General features: G+C 36.1%; 1 protein-coding gene across 3 annotated transcripts in view; it reads left to right on the top strand.

The window, feature by feature from the left end:
* LOC135087887 (centrosomin) overlaps positions 1 to 22,740 on the top strand; it is a 63,721-nt gene extending 40,981 nt beyond the window's left edge. For 2 of the 3 annotated variants that reach the window (XM_063982726.1, XM_063982729.1), the window contains exons 2-12: positions 10,601 to 10,653; positions 10,746 to 10,885; positions 11,001 to 11,120; positions 11,207 to 11,287; positions 11,544 to 11,602; positions 20,108 to 20,144; positions 20,232 to 20,339; positions 20,515 to 20,669; positions 20,892 to 20,963; positions 21,048 to 22,123; positions 22,306 to 22,740. In XM_063982726.1, coding sequence (XP_063838796.1) covers positions 10,601 to 10,653; positions 10,746 to 10,885; positions 11,001 to 11,120; positions 11,207 to 11,287; positions 11,544 to 11,602; positions 20,108 to 20,144; positions 20,232 to 20,339; positions 20,515 to 20,669; positions 20,892 to 20,963; positions 21,048 to 22,123; positions 22,306 to 22,517 — 2,113 coding nt within the window. In that variant the 3' untranslated portion in view covers positions 22,518 to 22,740. Of the gene's footprint in view, positions 1 to 6,511; positions 6,614 to 10,600; positions 10,654 to 10,745; positions 10,886 to 11,000; positions 11,121 to 11,206; positions 11,288 to 11,543; positions 11,603 to 20,107; positions 20,145 to 20,231; positions 20,340 to 20,514; positions 20,670 to 20,891; positions 20,964 to 21,047; positions 22,124 to 22,305 lie in introns of all 3 variants that reach the window. The other variant, XM_063982728.1, reaches the window with a different exon arrangement.
* The last annotated feature ends 409 nt before the right edge of the window (positions 22,741 to 23,149 follow it).

The following is a 23,149-nucleotide window of genomic DNA, read 5'->3' as shown; positions in this document are numbered from 1 at the left end:
GTTTTGTTTTTAGGGTTCCGTAGCCAAATGGCAAAAAACGGAACCCTTATAGATTCGTCATGTCTGTCTGTCTGTCCGTCCGTCCGTCCGTCTGTCCGTCCGTATGTCACAGCCATTTTTTTCCGAAACTACAGTGTGAGTCACGTTAAAGTGTACATATGAAAATAGATGAAACTAGACCTATTTTTATCGACAAAAAAGAGGTCAAAATTTTTTTTAGATTTTTTTTTATTTTTTTATAGAATTTTTTTTCTTCCAATTACTTATTGTAAAGAAAACGTAATAACTTTTAAACTAAGAGGTATATCCTGATAAAATAAAAACAGTAATAATGCTAAATAACAGGCGATACTAAAAAAATACATAAAATACACAAAAAGGCCAACAAATAATAAAAAATGATACTTTTTAAAAAAAATCTGCTTTTAAATTCGTGTTTTTTTGGTTATTTGATAAAAGACAATGCCGGAAATTGGCGTCTTTTTTTTTCGCGCGGCCATCGACCAAACTTTGTTTTTTGATTACAAAATAGTGTAATAAACCAAACTTACTATGACATGTATACCTCTAAACTCAGTCTGGACTGAGTTACGAGCATTAGAAGTTTGATGATTTTCATACTAGATTTGCTTTTTGCGCGCAAAGTTTTGTAAGAAATTGCAACAAAATAGTGAGATTGTATGTGTAAACAAACAATATCATCCATTAAAGGCTCCAGACATCAGTATGGAGCAGAATCAGCGCAATAAAAAATAGCGCAATATTTTGTTGCAATTTCTTACAAAACTTGCGCACAAAAAGCAAATCTAGTATAATCAAAATCAAAATCAAAATCAAAATCAAAATCAAAAATATTTATTCAGTTTAGACCACAAGTGGCACTTATGAACGTCAATAGAAAATAATAAAAAAAGAAAAAGGTAGCCCTTATGGGGCACTTTACATGTCTCCTTATCTTTTGGGCCCTACCAGCGCTTCGAGACAAACATATGGCAAGTGCTGAGAAGAAACGCCGGAACAAACTCAGTCACCACTTATTGCCAGGAATTATCTAACGGTAAGAATAGTCAAATTTAAGTACATCAAATATGTGCAGACTGAACTGACCACGCATCCTTGTCATCAATATAGTCTCGAACCTTGTAGTACCCTTTGGACATAAGGGTATTTTTTATATGTATCTTAAATTTGTTTATTGGCAATTCGACAAGGTTGTGTGGTATTTTGTTAAATATGGTAATACATTTCCCCAAGAATGAATTACCTATCTTATGCAACCTAAATGATGGAACAGCAAGTTTATTCTTATGTCTCGTGTTAAATGAGTGGACGTCACTTTTCTTAGTAAATAAATGTATATGTTTACGGACATACATAATGTTATCAAATATGTATTGCGAAGCCACAGTCAATATATTGATTTCTTTAAAAACTTCTCTAAGCGAGTCACGTGGTAAGTGGTGGTCAAACTTCTAATGCTCGTAACTCAGTTCAGACTGAGTTTAGAGGTATACATGCCATAGTAAGTTTGGTTTATTACACTATTTTGTAATCAAAAAACAAAGTTTGGTCGATGGCCGCGCGAAAAAAAAAAGACGCCACTTTCCATACAAAATCTGGCATTGCCATTTCTCCAAAAAATGCCCCTATAACAGGTGGTTTTTATTACTTTGTATTATTCTCTATCGTATTATCTTTGTAAAACCAAAAATCGCAAGTCTCTATCCCTATCACAACATTTGCTATGATCGTTTGAATAAAGGCCTGCCACAACATTATTCTCCGCTACAGGTAGAGACAATTTTAATTTTAACTAAAATGCTTATTTTACTTCGAAATCTTTTGTTTTTATTTGAAATCTAACTTGTCTTTATCAAAATTACAAATCTAGAGCCATTTTCAGTTTCGTTGTTAACGAAGCGTTGAATGGCGCACCCGGAGAGGCTTAGTTCAAACGATCATTGCAAACGTGATAGGGATAGAGACGTGCGATTTTTGGTTTTACGAAGGTAATACGATAGAGAATAATACAAAGTAATAAAAACCACCGGTTATAGGGGCATTTTTTGGGGAAATTGTTTAAATAACCAAAAAAACACGAATTTAAAAGCAATTTTTTTTCAAAAAGTGTCATTTTTTATTATTTGTTGGTCTTTTTTGTGTATTTTATGTATTTTTTTAGGATCACCTGTTATTTAGCATTATTACTGTTTTTATTTTATCAGGATATACCTCTTAGTTTAAAAGTTATTACGTTTTCTTTACAATAAGTAATTGGAAGAAAAAAAATTCTATAAAAAATTTAAAAAAAAATCTCAAAAATTTTTTGACTTCTTTTTTGTCGATAAAAATAGGTCTAGTTTCATCTATTTTCATATGTACACTTTAACGTGACTCACACTGTATAAGAGCTATACTGTTGAAACTTGGTAAGTAGGTGTATTCTGTGGATTTTGGTGCAAAAAAAAAATATAATAAATATTGAACTTAGAACTGATGAACCCCATACTTAGAACTGAAACTCAAAAATTTTTTTTTCGTCAAACACCATAGGTACATGTGGGGTATCTATGGATAGGTCTTCAAAAATGATATCGAGGTTTCTAAAATACTTTTTTTCTAAACCGAATAGTTTGCGTGACATATGTAGGTACATCATTTATGTTTTTTTTTAGATTTTTCATTTTCTTATTTTAGAAGTTAGAGGGGGGGGGGACCAACTTTTTTGGAAGCGTCTGTCGAATACGGGTCGAATTGAGAACCTCCTCCTTTTTTGAAGTTGGTTGAAAACTAAAAAGCCGGTGAAGTTATTTTTGAAATCCATCAAGAAATGGCTGAGAAATTAATTATTTAAATTACCTCCATATTTTCGCGTGGTACATAAACATAGGCGGTGCCGTGACGTCAGGCCATCTGTCCAAGTTTCAATCACAATGTTCCAAAATACTGAACTGTCCTATGCATGACATTGACAGTGGGGCGCCACCGTCAATACCGGATCGCTAGTTCCGATTTTTGCCATGTTGGAAACCATATAGTTGAACGATGGTAGCGCCCCCCTGTCATTGAGTTTGGTGGGACAGTTCAGTGGGTCTAGACAAAGTGCACTTTTTGATCGAATCGAAAATCGAATCAGTCAAAACTCCATACAAAAAAAGGCTTTTCGACTGGTTTGCGATTAAAATGTGCACTTTGTCTAGACCCACAGCGTGGGTCATCTACCTAACGCATTGTCGAGAATGACACTATAATGTCAAAGTCTTCTTTTTCTTTTTAAATATGGTTAGGTCTTGGATATGTCAAAAAAGGTTACACAATTTTACTAAGAAAGAATCTTGAGTGACCCTGGGTGAAAAATTAAAAACTACTAGATTTAAAAAAAAAAACGGATCTGTCAACAGCACTGGACCAGTGGGTCTAAAAATGCCAACGCAAACCAATAGGAAGCTTTCGCTAATGTCAGTCGCCGCGTCACCAGTAATGAGGGCTATCGTTTTTATACTTAACAGTTGGCACTCCTGGCGATTGACAGGACCTTACTCTACAGTGGCGCCATCTTGATGAGTGCAAATGCGATAGTCCTCCTACCACTTTAGCGCTCACCAGTCGGTGCCACTGTCTTCGCTACTAGCAAGTGACAGGACCTTACTCTACAGTGGCGCCAACTGGTGAGCGCTAAAACGATAGCCCTCATTCGATTCGATCGTAAAATGGCAGCCAAAATGCACATTTAACCACCAACGACGCGGCGATATAGAAGTTCATTCAAAATCGAATAAAAGTTAAAAAATGTCTATGACTTTGCGATTGTTTTTACTTTTTTTTAGCTTTTTTTTTAATTAGTTTCTTCCTTCTTTCTGTGGATCTAGTCAAAATGCACTTTAAAATCGCAAACAAATAAACAAATCGCAAAAGTGGTCGATAACAAAAAAGGCTTAGCCAAACGGCTAAAAATCGAATCGCAAAGCCCTACCTATCGATAATCGAAAGACTGCATTGAAATTTTACATACAAAGGCTTAGCCAACATGCATTTAAGAGTCAATCAAAATCGAATCGAAACACCCGCCATTTTCATTGCGATTACCAAAACCCCGTTGATAAGCTTCGATTCGATCGAAAACCAATAGGGTGAGTTGCACCACCTAACTTTGACCGTAACTATGACGATAACCGGTGTTTTTTGTATGGAGTTTGACCGATTTTAGACGTTTGTCAAAGTTAAACTATGATGGTGCAACCCACCCTAAGGCTGTTTTGACAAATCCGTATCGCGATGTCGTTTTGACAGCGAAGCATAGACGTAAACAGAGAGCAGAAAGAAGGAAGAAACTAATTAAAAAAAAGCTAAAAAAAAGTAAGAACAATCGCAGTCATAGACATTTTTTAACTTTTATTCGATTTTGAATGAACTTTTATATCGCCGCGTCGTTGGTGGTTCAATGTGCATTTTGGCTGCCATTTTACGATCGAATCGAATTACTGGTGACGCGGCGACTGACATTAGCGAAAACTTCCTATTGCAGGGATGGCGAACCAATGGCACGCGTGCCAATGATGGCACTCGCCACAATATTGATGGCACGCCACCAATCACAAAATTTACTATAAAATAAAATAGATTTTGGGCTATCGTATTTGCCCTCATCAATTAGTGCCACTGTAGAGTAAGGTCCTGTCACTTGTGCGATACTACACCTCATTGATAACATCAGGTGTTATTTTGAAGGCACGTCTATGACTACATCAAAAAATATTTAGAAAGGTGGCACGTTGATACATAAAGGTTCGCCATCCCTGTCCTATTGGTTTGCGATGGCATTTTGACTAAACCCACAGCTCTCTGTTTACTTCTATGCTTTGCTGTCAAACTAGCTGTCAAAACGACATCGCGATACGGATTTGTCAAAATAGCCTTAGGGTGGGTTGCACCATCTTAGTTTAACTTTGACAAACGTCTAAAATCGGTCAAACTCCTTTTTTGTATGGAGTTTTGACGGATTCGATTTTCGATTCGATCAAAAAGTGCGTTTTGTCTAGGGGGGCTGGTCGGGCTATATTAGTTTTACTTATATTTTCAAGATTTTTTAAAAGAAAAAAATTTGAAACTTGTCCATTATGTATGTATGTATTTACAAAAAAAAAGTATTTAAGTACTTATGTTTATATCCGTCATCTAGTACCCATAGTAAAAGCTTTGCTTAGTTTGGCACTAGAGGCGCACAGTGTAAAATGTCCAAGGATATTTATTCTTATTTTATTTATTTTAATTAAAATTGTGTCTACCTGAGGCGGAGAATAATGTGGACTAATGTGGTGGCAGGACTTTGTTCAAACGATCATAGCAAATGTTGTGATAGAGATAGAGACATGAGATTTTAGATTTTACAAAGCTGCAAAGGTAATACGATAGAGAATAACACAAAGTAATAAAAATCACTTGTTATGGGGGAATTATTAGGGAAATTTATCAAATAACCAAAAAAACACAAATTAAAGTGCAGATTTTTCTCAATTTTTTTTTATTACTCGTTGCCTATTTTTTGGGTAGGTATTTTACGTATTTATTTAGTATCGCCTGTTATTTAGCATTATTACAGTTTTTTATTTAATCACGATATACCTTCCTACCTCTTAGTTTAAAAGTTATTACGTTTTCTTTACAATAAGTAGGTAGTTAATTGAAAGAAAAAAAATCTATAATTTAAAAAAAAATCTCAGATATTTTTTTACCTTTTTTGTCGATAAAAATAGGTCTAGTTTTACCTATTTTCATATGTGCACTTTATCAAGACACACTGACACAAGACACATCTACCTAAACATAGTTACGAGATATACCACTTTACCAATTAAACCAATTCTGTATTATTATGGTATTAATTGTCACAAAATTATCTATCGTATTAATTATTTGTAACACAGCAAATGCAGGAAGTAACGCATAAATCGAAAATTTGGAACAACGAGCTCCTAATGGCACTGCCTCTAATTCTATTTCTGTGTGTTGTACACGAGCAGCATCCGTCTGATCTCTATGTTTCTCTTTCTAACCAGCTATTTTTCTCTGTCATCGATCCCTATTTCTCGTCACGACAAGACAAGCAAAAACCACCGTTGTGTCCTTACATTAAGAACTCTTACAAAAACTCCCGATATCAGAAAGATGTTTGTTCCAAATCCCCCAGTCAGTCCCAGTGTGACTCGTGAATAACAACACGGGATAATAAACTTGCATTTAAAACTTGCTTTCCAAATTATGTTGTTTGTTTTGATTAGCAATGTGTGTGTCTCATTTATCCAAGTAGCCCTAATTAGCTTAAAAGCATTATTACAATAATTATAACGAAATAAAGGGCATAGATTATTCACGTTCATTAAAATTATGCTAAATAGTGGGAATAGTGACGTATTACTCATTAAAGTGTGTTTGTTTACAAGATAGATAAGTTACTATAGTTCAAATACTTCTCATAAAGTTAGTATTTCAACTGCGTTGTTGTACTGTGCAGTCCAGTCGTGTTGGTTGATGTGATCATAGAGTTCAAAATGGCAACTCTGCCGCGAGTGCATAGTTCAAAGCATGCAGCCTGTGGTGTACCGTCACCGTTTAGGTAAGAAAGAATCCGTGTATTAATTTTATTTAATTAAAAGAAATAATTGTGAACAAAGGGTAACAAAATGACAAAAATTCGATAAGTAAAATGTAGGTAACTATTTAAGTTTGTCGTATTAGTCATCCAAAAGCACTCTTCTCGTGGGTGTCGTACATTGGCGTATCTAGGGTAATTTTTCAGGGGGGGCCTAGTTTTTTTGGGCGACTTTTCTCAGATTTCTTTTTTTTTGACAGATTCGTTATTAATTGCAGATGTCTGAAAAAAATAATCACCTTCCTATCTTTGATGCAAGAAACAAAATTTTTGCTAGAAACATAAAAAATATGCTTTTAGCAGAACACTATCAAATTTTCAACTTAAAAGTTTAAATAAAAAAAACCGCCAAGTGCGTGTCGGATTCACGCACAAAGGGTTCAAATTTGTGAAATTAAAATTATTATTTTTTTAATTTAAGTTATTTGTATGAAAGATTACGCGGTAATAAGCGGTTAACGATTTACGAGGTATTAAAAAAAACTACTTACTAGATCTCGTTCAAATCAATTTTCGTTGGTAGTTTTTATAGTAATGTACATCATTTATGTTTTTTTTAGATTTTTAATTTTCTTATTTTAGAAGTTAGAGGGGGGGGGGGTACCAACTTTTTCCCACTTTGGAAGCGTCTGTCACGCAAACTATTCGGTTTAGAAAAAAATATTTTAGAAACCTCGATATCATTTTTGAAGACCTACCATAGATACCCCACACGTGTGTGTTTGATGAAAAAAACATTTTTGAGTTTCAGAGCCCCCAATATTTTTTTATTTTTGCATCAAAATCTTAATGCGGTTCACAGAATATATCTACCTACCAAGTTTCAACAGTATAGCTCTTATAGTTTCGGAAAAAAATGACTGTGACATACGGACAGACAGACAGACAGACATGACGAATCTATAAGGGTTCCGTTTTTTGCCATTTGGCTACGTAACCCTAAAAAGAACTTCCATAGGTCCAAAATCATTTTAAAAACTGCGCCGTTTCCTGAACATTCATAATAATACAAAAAAACATGTACTTAATGGGCCACTATTTCCTGTAATCGATCTGTCATAGTCAAAGGTCGATATGCAGTCTCTTCGCGGAATGACTGGTCTATCCTAGGTTTGACCAAGGCCTTCAGGCAAACCCCGAAGTAAATTCTTATTTCGGCCTTTGACTAAGTCAAACCTAGAAGTGCCTAAACGGTTCAGTCAAACGTCGAAACTAAAATAATCTGTTTCGGGCTTTGCCTAGTCAATCCTAGAAACGACTGACAGACTCGGTCAAAAGTAGACGGCAAATAGAAAACCAGCCATGTGTGAGTCGGATTCGCTCACGAAGGGTTCCGTGCGACTCTTTTTGTGTATTCCCCCTTAAATATTGATTTTATTTTAATTTTATGATTTATTTTTAAAATGCAACTAAAATTATGTGAATATTTCAAGGGTTCACCTGTTTACGTTTTAATTAATATCAATTAAAAAACTGCAACAAGTCACGTTTGCTGTATGAGAGCCCCCCTTAAATATTTAAGTATGTTATTGAATTATTTATTTATAAAGTGAATGATTCATGAGATACGAGCCTGGTGACAGACAACATTTAGCGAAGTCATAATAATATGGTCTAAACTCTTTATCCTTTAAGGTAACAGAACCCTATAAATTAGTAATTAATCAAGATCGATCTAGAAACACTGACAACCAACCTCAGTATTGTACAAGTTTAGTTACTCGTACCTACCGTCGTACTCGTAACGCCTATGCAATAAGTTCGAGATCAGAATTAAGTATAGTTTAGTTTAAAGTCTTAATTGAGGTTTGATTAGTCAAACCCCGATTTCATTAAATTGAGTTTCGACCTTTGCCTGACCAAATTAGTTACTCCTAGGTTTGACTAACATTATTTAGTCAAAGGCCGAAATGTTTGGGCTTTGACTAAGACTTCTAGTCAGACCTGAGGATTGACTAGTCAAACCTAGGAGTGCCGGAACTTCGAGGTTTGACTATAACAGATCCACTAAAGTGGTAAGTCGGAGATTCCGTTACATGTTTTTGACTTTCTTAAGCCTGCTGTACATGTTGGCCGAGCCTTGACGAGTGTACGCCAATACCAACGTCTAGACAGTAAAAGACAATGCCGGAAATTGGCGTCTTTTTTTTTTCGCGCGGCCATCGACCAAACCTTGTTTTTTGATTACAAAATAGTGTAATAAACCAAACTTACTATGACATGTATACCTCTAAACTCAGTCTGAAGTGAGTTACGAGCATTAGAAGTTTGATGATTTTCATACTAGATTTGCTTTTTGCGCGCAAGTTTTGTAAGAAATTGCAACAAAATAGTGACATTGTATGTGTAAACAAACAATACCATCCATTAAAGGCTCCAGACATCAGTATGCAGCAGAATCAGCGCAATAAAAAAATTGCGCAATATTTTGTTGCAATTTCTTACAAAACTTGCGCGCAAAAAGCAAATCTAGTATGAAAATCATCAAACTTCTAATGCTCGTAACTCAGTTCAGACTGAGTTTAGAGGTATACATGCAATAATAGGTTTGGTTTATTACACTATTTTGTAATCAAAAAATAAAGTTTGGTCGATGGCCGCGCGAAAAAAAAAAGACGCCACCTTCCATACAAAATCTGGCATTGCCATTTGCGTTGCCTTGCCATTGCTCGGCGGCGCTCGCCTAGTTGGTCGAAGGGAGGCAAGCACCAACGTGTATACGACGCATTTGCCATCGCTTGCCACGACTCGCTGTCACTCGTGATCACTTGCTGCACTTCGGAACGTTGTCGGTTTTTCGTCACAAATCAAAGGCGCTCGCGCGCACTCGGCCAATAGCGTCCACATGTTTGTCCGTGTTTATTACGCGGTTGGCGTCCGTTGTAGCTATACGAAGAAATTAATGTCGCTCTCAACAAACGACGATATATTCAAATTTTTGGAGTTTTACCAGAATGAAGCGGTTATTCACCACCTTCTATTTTGTCACATCCACCACCTTCTTTTTTGTCTTTACTTTTTCACTACCTTCGTGCGGTACACACTGACATAATAATTATAAGCACACTATAGCAGCAGCTGAAATAGCTTCTACGTCGTCGTCCATATTCTTTCAATTCACAATACAAGACAATAACTGGACAGAACATGTTTTTATTCTCAATGAGGAAGTTCTTGCCCTTCATCACACCTGGTGGAAACTGATGATTAGGCAGTAGGTGGAAGGGAACTTCAACTACAAAGGAACTATGGCTTCCTACCGCCAAATGCCGGAATACAGTAATGCTGTTAACATTATTGTTATAGTGACAGACTAAGGAAGATAGAGTTGCTAGCCAGGCAGACTTGGATCAACTTAGATTTTAAGTTGAAAATTTGATAGTGTTCTGCTAAAAGCATATTTTTTATGTTAGTTACTAGCAAAAAATTTGTAACTTGCATCAAAGATAGAAAAGTGATTGCAATTAATAACGTATCTATAAAAAAAAAGAAATCTGAGAAAAGTCAACCCAGAAAAAAGATAAAAAAATTTAAAGCCTACTAGGTCATAGAATTTTAAAATATTACAAAATTAACTACATATTATCTCCTAAACTAAGCAGTTCCTCGGCTATTATCTTCAAATCGCTGGCATTCATTGCTGTGAATGAATAGATATTATTATCCACGAATGAAGTTCGTACTTTTACGTTTATTAAAGTTACTGGTTTTGTTGTTTAATGATTATGGTCCACTTGTGAATTTTTAAAAAGACAAATACAAGAATTATTGCTATAAATAAACTTTAATATTGCCTAATAAATCGCGTACCTACTTTACAAGTGTAAATGTTGTTCATGCGGAGCTTGATGCAGAGCTCAAGGAACGCGCCTTTGAGCGGACTGTAACCGCGAAGCAAGATGAGTTCTCATTTAATATTTTGATAATATTTGACTTTATTTTTCTCCACAGCACCAGTCCACGGAAACTTCAAGAAATGTCGCTACCAGCACCCGAAGGGCATGGTTTGTAAAACAAAACATTAATATTTTTACCGAAAAAATATTAAAATACTTAAAATTAAAAATGAAAAATATTTTTATAATTACTGTTGCAGATTTGACTAATGCAAGTGGTATAAGTATGAAGCAGTACGAAGAACAGCTTAACGGTTTGCGCAAAGAAAACTTCCATTTAAAGTTAAGAATCTACTTCCTAGAAGAAAAGTTGGGTAGTGGATCACCTCCGGCAGTGCAGGTAAGTAAAAATATATTATTCAACACATGCTAATGATACATTATTCACTACATTAATAAAAATTGATAGTTTTTTTTATCTTTTATGAAACATCATCATCATTATTTTGCTACAGGGCTTATTGGAGCATAATGTAAGACTACAAGTAGAAGTGGAAGAACTCAGAAGGCAACTATCAGATAAGCAGGAGCTCCTTGCGGCCGCTGCGGAAGCTATTGATGTCTTAGAGCAACAGGTACTTTAGATCATTTTATCACCTACTGTTAAAAATAAACATGGTGCGTTACTTTGGTAATTAATAGATATGCCAACACATTTCAGGGTTCGATTTCTACGGATAATGTGGACGTATCAATAAATAATAATGCTGCAATCAATAGAGATGTCTCAGTTGCACAACAGGTATGGCGGTCGATTATTGAAGTGGAGTTTTTGAGATACATTACATATGTTATGTACCTATGTTTAAAAAAAATACCAACCGAATCCAGAACCTCCTCGTTTGTTGAAGTCGGTTAAAAATAGGTAGACCTCCAATAGTTGCATTTTATGACTTGCTAAATAACCTCATCCGCGGCCCTTGTAGATAGACACCTGTTATATTAGGCACTTCATGTACCTACATTAGGCATCTGAATACAATTAGCTTAAATTACAGGACTTGGGGAGAAAAGAAGAAACTGTTGACGACACATGTCTGGAATCAGAAACAGCTGGGTATGTACATACTATGTTATCGTTTTCTTTCACTTTTTCATTTTATTTATGAGTATAAGGCTAATTAATTAGTACTGTATCTTAGGTATTTTGTATTTGTATCTTCTACTCGTACCTATTAATGTAATGTTTTTATTTTTGTTTGTTCGTTCAGCCAAATGACGTGCACTGTTGGACAATGGCCTCCCCCAAGAATTTCCATAACGACCGGTCCCGTGCTACCAGCATTAAGGCTCTTCCCGCGACCTTCACCAGATCGTCGGTCTACCTAGTGGGGGGCCTGGCCACGCTATGTCCTATTTACTACTAAAGTCTTATGTACACTCGCGAGCAAAAGTATGGAATCACTTACATGAAGTTGTTTCCACGCGAACTTGTGTACTAACGAATTTGTTAGTAACAAAAAAAGTGACACCATTTTAAAGATTAAACGTTTAACTTCAAATTGATACCAAATTCATTTAAATCACACCAAAATTTAAAAATATATCCCGGCTGATGTGAAGAAGTAAGGAAAAAGACATCTGTTTGATACGTCGCGAGTTGCGGCCTATTTACCCCCTATAAAAGCACGTGTTTTCGAAGTTTTGCTTTCACACGTTGATCCATACACATCTCCGCTTCTTTTGACACTTTACCTGGGATTCTACACCTTCAGAAGCAGCACAAATCGTTGCACTATTGCAAGAAGGGCTCAGCCAGCGGGCTGTCGCACGTCAGCTCCACATAAGACAGTCCTGGGTTTCGAAAGTTTTAAGACGCTTTCGGGAGACTGGTGGCTTTATCCCGAGACCAAGTTCTGAACAGCGCCGGTGCCAATCGCAGTGGGATGACCGTTTCTTCATGTCAACCTCTATGAAATCTTCATTTGACTGGTATCGACGTCCAGCAAGAGCTCAGAAATGTTCGTAGGATAGCTGTTAGCGAGTGGACAGTTCGTCTAAGATATAAGCAATAGAATTTGACTCCAAAAAGCAGTAGCATGGGTTGGTACCCGGGACGGTCACCCCTTCCCCCCGTCATAAGTCGTAAGGCACCCCCTGGTACCCCCCAGGATTTTGGGGTTACCTACCGATTCGAAGATTAAAAGACCCCCCCCCCCCACGTATCATGACAGAGACCGCAGACTTGCCATGCAGGCAGGTCACCGACAAGCACGCTTTCAATTAGCTCACAATTATTTTGATGGGAAGGCGAGTAATGGAGGCGAGTTTTGTTCTCCAATGAATGCAGACTGTGTTTGCAGTGCAGCAGTCGAAGAGGTCGGGTCTATAGGCGGCCTGGGGAGCGATTTGTGCAGTGCTGGTTCGCTGAAACAGTGGCTTATGGGGGTGGCTTGCTCGACTTCCCATCTAGATGTGTACGAGCAAATTGAAAGCGTTCTTATCGGTGACCTGCCGTCAGTTTCGATCCTGTGGCAGGCCTTTTTGGAGTCAAATTCTATCCCATCAAAAACAATACTTGTCAAAAAAACCAAGTCTCGCAACTCAGTTGTTCTACGGTAAAAAGTTGTGAGATCCATGTAATACCAAGTCCAGGCCAGGAAATCTTTAACGTTTTACATAAATATATTGACTTGGCCATCGCACTAAATAATTTAATTTACACGTGTTTTCATGCGATGGCCAAGTCAATATATTTATGTAAAACGTTAAAGATTTCCTGGCCTGGACTTGGTATTACATGGATCTCACAACTTTTTACCGTAGAACAACTGAGTTGCGAGACTTGGTTTTTTTGACAAGTATTGTTTTTGATGGGATCTCATTTCTTTTTGTATTTTGTAGACAGCAGTTATGTATCTAGAAAACTGGACCGAAATTGAAAAATTTTACTCGACTTGGCGGTTGCACTACCGTGCCCCCAAATCTCATTTCTTTTTGTATTTTGTAAACAGCAGTTATGTATCTAGAAAACTGGACCGAAATTGAAAAATTTTACTCGACTTGGCGGTTGCACTACCGTGCCCCCAAATATTTTAGTTTTTCCTTGATTCATACACCAAACACTACTTATATTCCAAATTTGAAGCTTCTAGGTCTGCTAGAAGTGCCTTAGAATTTTGATGATCGGTGAGACAGTCAGTGAGTCAGTGAGTGACAAAATTAAGTAACTTTGACCCGTTATAATTCTTAAACTACTGGTTCAAATTGAATGAAATTTTAAATATACCGTGTCTTTACAATGCCTGCATAGCTAATGAAAATTCAGCCTTCTAGTTTTATCCACAACGAAGTTACAGGCGGTCGAAAATGGCCTGAATTGCTTCGAGAAAAGGATGGTACGGCCGTGCCGCTTTTTTGCTCGACTTGGTGGGGGCACTGCCGTGCCCCCAGATTGCTTATATCTAAGACAAACTGTCCACTTGCTAACAGCTATCCTACGAACATTTCTGAGCTGTTGCTGGACGTCGATACCAGTCAAGTGACGATTTCATAGAGAGGTTGACATGAAAAAACGGTCATCCCTCTGCGATGTGCACCGGCGCTGTTCAGATCTTGGTCTCGGGATAAAGCCACCAGTCTCCCGAAAGCGTCTTAAAACTTTCGAAACCCAGGACTGGCTTATGTGGAACTAACGTGCGACAGTCCGCTGGCTGAGCCCTTCTTGCAATAGTGCAACGATTTGTGCTGCTTCTGAAGGTGTAGAATCTCAGGTAAAGTGTCAAAAGAAGCGGAGATGTGTATGGATCAACGTGTGAAAGCAAAAATCCGAAAACACGTGCTTTTATAGGGGGTAAATAGGCCGCAACTCGCGACGTATCAAACAGTTGATACATGTCTTTTTCCTTACTTCTTCACATCAGCCGGGATATCTTTTTAAATACTGGTGTGATTTGAATGAATTAAAAGTTAAAAGTTTAATCTTTAAAATGATGTAACTTTTTTGTTACTAACAAATTCGTTAGTACACAAGATCGCGTGGAAACAACTTCATGTAAGTGATTCCATACTTTTGCTCGCGAGTGTATTTTAACTATGTAACACACCGCATTTTATGAATACATTTCCATAAGATTCAAGAGATGGATTATAACTTGGCTGTGACGTCACTCAACCCTCTTTCTACTCGGACTTCGAAACCCACACTACAACTACTATTTCTGATCTAGTAACTTTATCTTACTAATATAATTATAATGCGAAAGTTTGGATGTCTGGATGTTTGTTACTCTCTCATGCAAAAACTACTGAACGGATTTTGATGAAACTTTACAGTATTATTGTTTATATATTAGGGATGGTATTAGTACGCGACAAATAAAACCCCCACACTCAGACTCGGTTGAGCAAATGTGGCTAAGCATCACATTGGGGGGACTCAAACTGGCTATAGGAACAGCTTATCGCCCTCCGTGGCTTGGTGTGGACATTTTTATTGACGCTCTTACTCAGTCAGTTGGCGCTCTCTCAATGTTCGATCACATTATTCTTGTAGGGGATTTCAATATTAATATGCTTGCTATCAATGATACTAACACAAAAAAGCTCACGGATTTCTTTCGGTCCTTAAATTTGGAACAATATGTAACTCTACCAACTCATTTCACAGATCATTCCGAGACACTTATAGATATTGTCTGTAGTACCATCAAAATACCGAAAATTAACGTTGATTATATCCCTGATTTAAGCAGTCATGCCTTTATCTCGTTTAGAATACGCCTTAACAAACCTAAAACGCCTTCGAAATTTATATGTTACAGGCCTCTCAAGGATATCAATCTAGACGAGTTTGATGCGTTTGTGAATTGTATTCAATGGGAAAAAATGATTGGCGAGGATATTAATGTATCCATACTGTGTTTTAATGCCTATATACTGCACGTATTTGATGTATATGCTCCCGTAGGCCGAGCATATATTAAGAGGCCAAGCTTCCCTTGGATAACGCCAACCATAAAGCAAATGATGAGTTTGAGGGATAAAGCTCACGTCAAGTGCCGTCGTACTGGTAAAGATGCTGATATCAAATATTATAAAGAGTTGAAATCAATTGTAAATAAGGCCATGTACAGCGAAAAGGCAGGATTTTTCCGCAAAAATATTAACCAGCACACTAAGGATCCCAAGTTGCTTTGGAATAATATTAAAAGAAATATTGTGGACTTTAAAAGTAAACAATCTGTAATACCTTCTCACATTAGCGACACAGATATTATCAATAGGCATTTTCTCCTGGTACCTGGTAATGATAACGCCACCATTTCGGATCTTACATATTTTGAATACCATCGGTTTGGTTCCTCTTCATTCAGCCTTCACACAGTTGATGAATCATACATATTAAAAATAGTCACTAGTATATCAACTAATGCAATGGGTGTCGACGGGATCTCCCGCGATATGATCATCTTAACGATGCCAAGGACACTCAAAGTAATCACTACAATGATCAATATGTCTATTCAACTGGCATTTTTCCTGATATCTGGAAGGAGGCTCTTGTCAAGCCTATACCAAAAACCACCACCCCAAGCGAACTAAAAGACCTTAGACCGATCAGTATCCTCCCTTTTTTGTCCAAAATAATTGAGAAAGTAGTCTGTCAGCAGTTAACTGATTATTTGAATGCAAACAACATCTTGCCCTCTAAACAGTCTGGATTTCGTGCCGGTCGAAGCACAGCCACGGCCTTATTGGATGTAGTAGATGATATTTTAGCAGGACAGGATATAGGACACGGATCTATACTAACCCTTCTTGATTTTTCGCGGGCGTTTGACACTATAAACCACAATCTTTTACTGTCTAAATTGTCATTTTATGGGTTTGACAGTGGGTCACTTAGATGGTTTGCCAGCTATCTTGATGGACGATCGCAGAGGGTGGAGGTGGTTGGTGTGGATGGTACTAGCTCTTGTTCGAAGCCATCCCCAATAAGTCGTGGAGTACCGCAGGGATCCATATTGGGCCCAATTTTATTTATTTTATATAGCACTGATTTGATTGGTTCTATCAAAGACTGTAATTATCATTTGTATGCAGATGATTTGCAAATTTATCTCCAATTCAAGCCTAGTGAAACCTTAACTGCTGTCAATAAGATCAATGAAGATTTAGAGCGGATTGACAAATGGGCAAATAGAAATGGTTTAGTTCTGAACCCGCTTAAATCTAAGTTTCTCGTGCTGGGTTCTGCGACTCAGATTAGCAGCATAGAAAAGTTAAATCCTGCAATTAAGATAGGAGACACAGATGTCGAGAAAGTAACTGAAGCCCGCAACTTAGGAGTTCTCATGGATAATAGGCTACGGTTTCATAACCATGTCTTGGAAATAGTAAGAAATTGTTACTACAGGCTTAGCGTGCTATATAAGATTAGAATGTTCTTGGATGTTAATATAAGAATTAAGCTTTGTGAAGCGCTTATATTATCAAAACTGAATTATGCTGATACTGTTATGGGCGAGTGCCTCTTTGGTTATACCAAAAAGTTAATACAGAGAGTTCAAAATTCGTGTGCACGATTTTGTTTTACCATTCCTCCCAGGTCTCATATTACTCCGTTTCTAAATCACAATAATTTAATTAATATGCAATCTCGACGTTCACTGCATTATGCATGTCTTTTATTTGGTGTAATTCAAAATAAATCGCCCTCATATTTATATGACAAATTGTTATTTTCTAATCGTATCAGAACTGCTTCTCTTCTATGTTGTCCTAGCCACAGTACAGCTGCATTTCGTGGAAGTTTTCGATACTCAGCCACGAAATGTTGGAACAACATCCCTCCACCCCTTAAAAAATGTTTCTCATTGTTTTCTTTTAAATATAAATACAAAGGTTTCCTTTTAAATTTGCAAAAAGACTCATTATAGGACAGCAAACTGAAATTAATGTAAATTAAAATACACTCACTTCAAGTTCCACGTTTCATCAGTAACATGTATTGCTATGGTTGTTATGGTAACTGTGTGCTAACTTTCTTATAATTATGTAAAGAGTTATACAGGGTGTTTCTTGTAAGGTGTCAAGCCGAAGGCAGGTGATAGGTGAGGACTAGACCTATCGATTTCACCCCCATGTATGTTCTACGATTTTTCGTAGTTTAGAAGTTATCGTTAATTTTGTGATTTTTTCAAATTTCATGACCTAGTGGCTTAATTTTTTTTTTTATCTTTTTTTTGGGTTGACTTTTCTCAGATTTCTTTTTTTTTACAGATTCCCTATTAGTTGCAGATATTTGAAAAAAATAATCACCTTCCTATCTTTGATGCAAGATACAAAATTTTTGCTAGAAACATAAAAAATATGCTTTTAGCAGAACATTCTAAAATTTTCAACTGAAATGTATGAGAAAAAAAAAGAATTTCCATAGGTCCAAAATAATTTTAAAAACTGCGCAGTTTTCTAAACTTTCATAATAACACAAAAAAACATGTACTTAATAGGCCATTATTTTCTGTAATCGCTCTACTAAAGTAGTAAGTCGGAGATTCCGTTACATGTTTTTGACTTTCTTAGGACTAACTAATGTTTGCAATCCACTAAGTGTACGTTACGTAGAACACGTTTAGAGACAATAACTGAACAGAACATTTTTTATCCACAACGAGGAAGCTCTTGCCCTTCATCTGACCTGATGGAAAGTTGGAAACTGCTGGATGATCAGCGAGCTTCACCCGGAATCCTAAACCACAGAGGAATTGGCTGTCCTAAATAGGTAGTCTTACCACTAGACCACAGTGGTGATTGTTACTTTACGATTAAATTTGATATACCTACCTGTTAGAGTGTGAAAGGAAAGAGAAAGAGTGTGTGTGTGTGTGTGTGCGCGCGCGCGCGTGTGTTTGCGTGTGTGTGTGTGTGTGTCTGTGTGAGAGAGAGAGAGAGAGAGAGAGCAAAAAAGGGTATAATGATTTAATTTAAAGTGAATGTTCAAAATGTCCGTCGCTGACCTGAATGCACATTCGACAACGACGCAAAACAATTATTCGTAAATTTACAAAAGCTTCTTGCATTCTAATGTGGTTTATCATCAAAATTTTCATATTCCCTTTTGTATACCACATGAAGAGCAAGAGCTTCCACGTTGTGGATAAAAAAAATCTTTTCAGTTACTGTCTCTAAATGTGTTCTACATAACGTAAACTTAGGGGATTGCAAATATTACTTAGTCCTAAGAAAGTCAAAAACATGTAACGGAATCTCCGACTTACCACTTTAGTGGAGCGATTACAGAAAATAATGGCCTATTAAGTACATGTTTTTTTGTGTTATTATGAAAGTTTAGAAAACTGCGCAGTTTTTAAAATTATTTTGGACCTATGGAAATTCTTTTTTTTTCTCATACATTTCAATTGAAAATTTTAGAATGTTCTGCTAAAAGCATATTTTTTATGTTTCTAGCAAAAATTTTGTATCTTGCATCAAAGATAGGAAGGTGATTATTTTTTTCAAATATCTGCACTTAATAGGGAATCTGTCAAAAAAAAGAAATCTGAGAAAAGTCAACCCAAAAAAAAGATAAAAAAAAAATTAAGCCACTAGGTCCTGAAATTTGAAAAAATCACAAAATTAACGATAACTTCTAAACTACGAAAAATCGTAGAACATACATGGGGGTGAAATCGATAGGTCTAGTCCTCACCTATCACCTGCCTTCGGCTTGACACCTTACAAGAAACACCCTGTATATAAGGTGTACAATATGTAACGTATTTATGAGGTATTTATATTATTATGTATCATGATTCATAAGCAATTGTTGTGCTCAGTAGTGCTCTCCCTGTTTGGGTGTCCACGGAAGACCAGCGTCGTGGCATTATCTACTGAGATGCTACGACACCATGCTGAGTGGATACCTTTTCAGTATCATTGTAATTACCTTCTCATTAAATAATGTTAAGTATTGCAAGTGTATTGTCGATGATACTGAATAAACATTTTTTCTTTCTTTCTTTCTTTCTATAACCCAGAATAACATATAGGCTATAATTCATGATGATCTGTGACAAACTAAATTTCACGCGGGTGAAACTGCGGGCAGAAGCTAGTTTTACAATAAATGCTTATTACGCCGCAGTCACCAGTACCACTATTGCGGTAGTAATAAATAAATAAAACAAAATAATAAATATAATACAGGGTGTTGATTTCAATACTCGCCATATTTAGGGAGTTCATTATTAGCTTATTCTGATAACGAATCAGTAAAAAATTGACTTCGAAAATAAAATTAAAACGAACTTTAACTTTAGTTTGTCAAAGAAAAATACCTATTTACACTACCTACTTTACATGGCTTCCTTCAGTAGGCTATCCGACATGATAAGCGAGCGATCCGCGTAGCTCGATGGTGCCGCAGTATAAACTGTTGCAGTATTGCGAGCCACAGAACAAATTGATTTCGCACGGAAAATATTCGCTATAAAATCCACTTTCGTTTGTAATTTTGTTTTGGTGCTAAATGCGTATAAGTCATAATAGATCACCTAAATAAATATGGTGAGTATTGAAATCACCACCCTGTATGTAATAATATGATATATTGTTTCAGTGATTACTTGGCTGTAACCGTAAATAATGATGATTTGGTAAGCTTTTTGACATAATGTGCGTTTTGCTTGGTGGAAATATTGGGTTATTTAACGTATTCCTTAAATTTAATTATATGCCAACAGGACGAACTTATCAAACTTAGAAGAGAAAATCGGAAGGCGTTACAAATGATTAAAGGTTGCATGAAAAAAATACAGCAACAAGATAAAGAAATAAAGAAATTGAAATTGGTTGGTATTACAATATCTCCATAATAAATATTATACCATTATTCTAAACATTAATTTAAAAAATAAATATTATTTACCGAAAGAATGCGGTTGAAGAAAGTTGCTAGTAAAAGTAATATTATAAAGTTTTCGTATTTTTGTACACATTAATACTAACATTATTATTATGTTATAGAACAAAGAACTGGCATACGCACACGTAAGTGACTCCCAAATGGAAAAATATGAAGAAATATTGAAATGCAAAGATGAACACATTAAGGATTTGGAAAATAAAGTGAGAGAGCTTCAAAAAAATGTCGATAATATCAATAACGAAGACAATACAGGGTAACGTATCACAAAATTATCTAAATTTAAAAAAGTACCCTACTAGTTATTGCCTGTGCCAGAGTAGTTATCTTATTTCCCATTGCATTGCATGTGTTTATTTTTTATGTTAAAATAAGTTTACGTTCACTTCGAAGTCGATTACACGATTACTTACTATTTTTACAAACAGAAGTTCAGTTACATGGGATATTTAATAATAAAATAATTGTTTCATTTTAGAAACCTTCAACAATTGTTGACTCGTCGTTTACAAGGCTTGGCTTATTTTCTGGACAAACTTTTATCACACAAGTAAGTGTCATGATAAATAGATGTAATTAATGAATTAATTTTACATTACTTTGAATAAATATTGTATTTTTTTTTATTCAACAGGTGTGTTTTGGGTGAGGACAAACAAAAATTGGCCGAAAGTATCTTAGAACAGAGCTTAGCACTTCCGGTAGGATTAAAATTAGACGAGTCTATGGCACCAGAAGACTTCACGATGGATGAAAGTAACCTAGATGTATCAAACGCACTAAGAATTGAAGATCTAACTATGATGTTTGGACATCACGGTATCTGTGCGGAAGAAATGAGTAAATTCTCATTGAAGAGATCAAAGCCTTTCCCACAAGCAGATGTTATGTCTGAGTCAGAGTGCTGGTCAGAGCCTGATAGAAACGTGTCTTTAGCTCGAGTTGGTCTATGCGACACTGGAGTGGTTGCTAGAGAATCCACTTCGGATGTCAATAAATATCGGTCAAGAAGGTCACGTGTTTCTTTAGGCTCTCGGTCCGAAGACAACAAGAACGTCAATGAACATCTTTCAGTTGAAGAAATGAATCAACTGGTTAAACGAAATGATCTTATTGAAGACGATAACAACGATCTCAAGAGCAAATTGGAGTTTGCTATGCAACAAATAAATGAACTCATAGTGGAAAGGGATGAATTAAAAAATAATCTAGCTTCTGAACGTGCCAATCATGCGGAATTAAAGAAGAATGCAGATTTCATGTGTGAAAATATAAAACGCTTGGAGATTAAGATTGCGGAGGTTGAAAAACAATTAGCCGAAGCCGTTAGCTTTAATGAAAAGTTGCGAGTTGAAAGACAAGAAATGGAAACGATGCACATGGAAACCGAACGATCTTTGCGACGGGCTGCAGACGAGGCAACAGTGCAAGCTTCCCAGGCCGCTTTAGAGCGAGCACGGGCTCAACATGACCGATTAAGAATTGAAAGAGAACTAGAAGAAGCCCGCGAAAAATTAGCGTCTGCATTAGACATGAACGCTCAACTAGAAATCGAAGTAACTCGTAAAGTGGCTATGGACGCCAATATGAAAGTAGCATACGTTAATGAAGGCCAATCAGAAGAAGAAAGGCCAACGTCTCCAGACCAGGGTATTGATAGTGACAGGCTGTCAAGCCTGGAACAAAATGAAGCTGTTACATTGTCACCTCGTAAGTTTATACAGTACTTTTTACGCTCAAAAAATAAATTTATGTAATATTCTTATGACTGCTCCTATTGTCTAATAATATTTTTAATTATTTTAATATACATTATATAGTATACTTATTGTATTAGCAGCTTAAATACATAATTGTGAGATCCAAGCATACTTAATGCATTATTTTTTCAGGTTCACTATATGAAGAAAATTTAACTCTTAAGCAGAAACTTGCCAGAACTAAAACAACGTTGGCAGAAACTTTGGCACAGTTAAATGCTGCTAATATGAGAAAAAGAAGTGTACAGCGTGCAATCTGCCGAGAAATTCATAAAACTCAAGGAGTCCTACGAAAAGCTCGTGATCAACTTGAAAATCAGACCAACCCACAAGGGTTATTGTAATAAGTTAAAAATTCAAAAGACTTCAGCCAGTGGAAAGGCGTGATAAGTAAATAATGTTTTTTTTATTAACATAGATATCCCTGACTTTCTGTGTGGTGTTGATGTAGGTATTTTTAATATAATTAATATTCTCTATTGTAACAAATGAACCGTATCAATTTAAACAACTAGGTACCGATGTTTGTGCTGTTTTATAAATTGTCAATAAATGATTATATTTTTATTTATTTTGTTACTTTACCTTCTTTTTTCTCTCTTGATGTTTGTTAGTTCAGATAACTGAACTAAGAAAGTATTGTACTAACATTTGTGTAGGTACAATACCTACCTACTTACTAAAATTTTTTAGTTGCAATAAAAGCTAGAATTTATTTAGTGAGCAAACTACATCTAAAACTCGACTATTGGCTCTGTGCACGATTACAGCGCCAACTAGCGTCCACAACTTTGTGGGCTCTGTCACATTGACATTTAGGTCGTATATTTGTGAAAAAATATCGAAATGAAAAATTAACAAATATTTTCGACTAATAAATTGTTGTGATACCACGATTTGGGTGGAAAAAAGGTTTTGAAATCATTTTGGTCATTCAAATCAAATGAGGTATAGCCTGACCAGGAACATAAAAACC

This window comes from Ostrinia nubilalis, chromosome 3 (genome assembly GCF_963855985.1).
Source record: "Ostrinia nubilalis chromosome 3, ilOstNubi1.1, whole genome shotgun sequence".
NCBI classification, from domain to species: Eukaryota; Metazoa; Arthropoda; class Insecta; order Lepidoptera; family Crambidae; genus Ostrinia; species Ostrinia nubilalis.
Note: the sequence above shows the minus strand (reverse complement) of the source record. Positions and strands in the feature narration are given on the sequence as shown.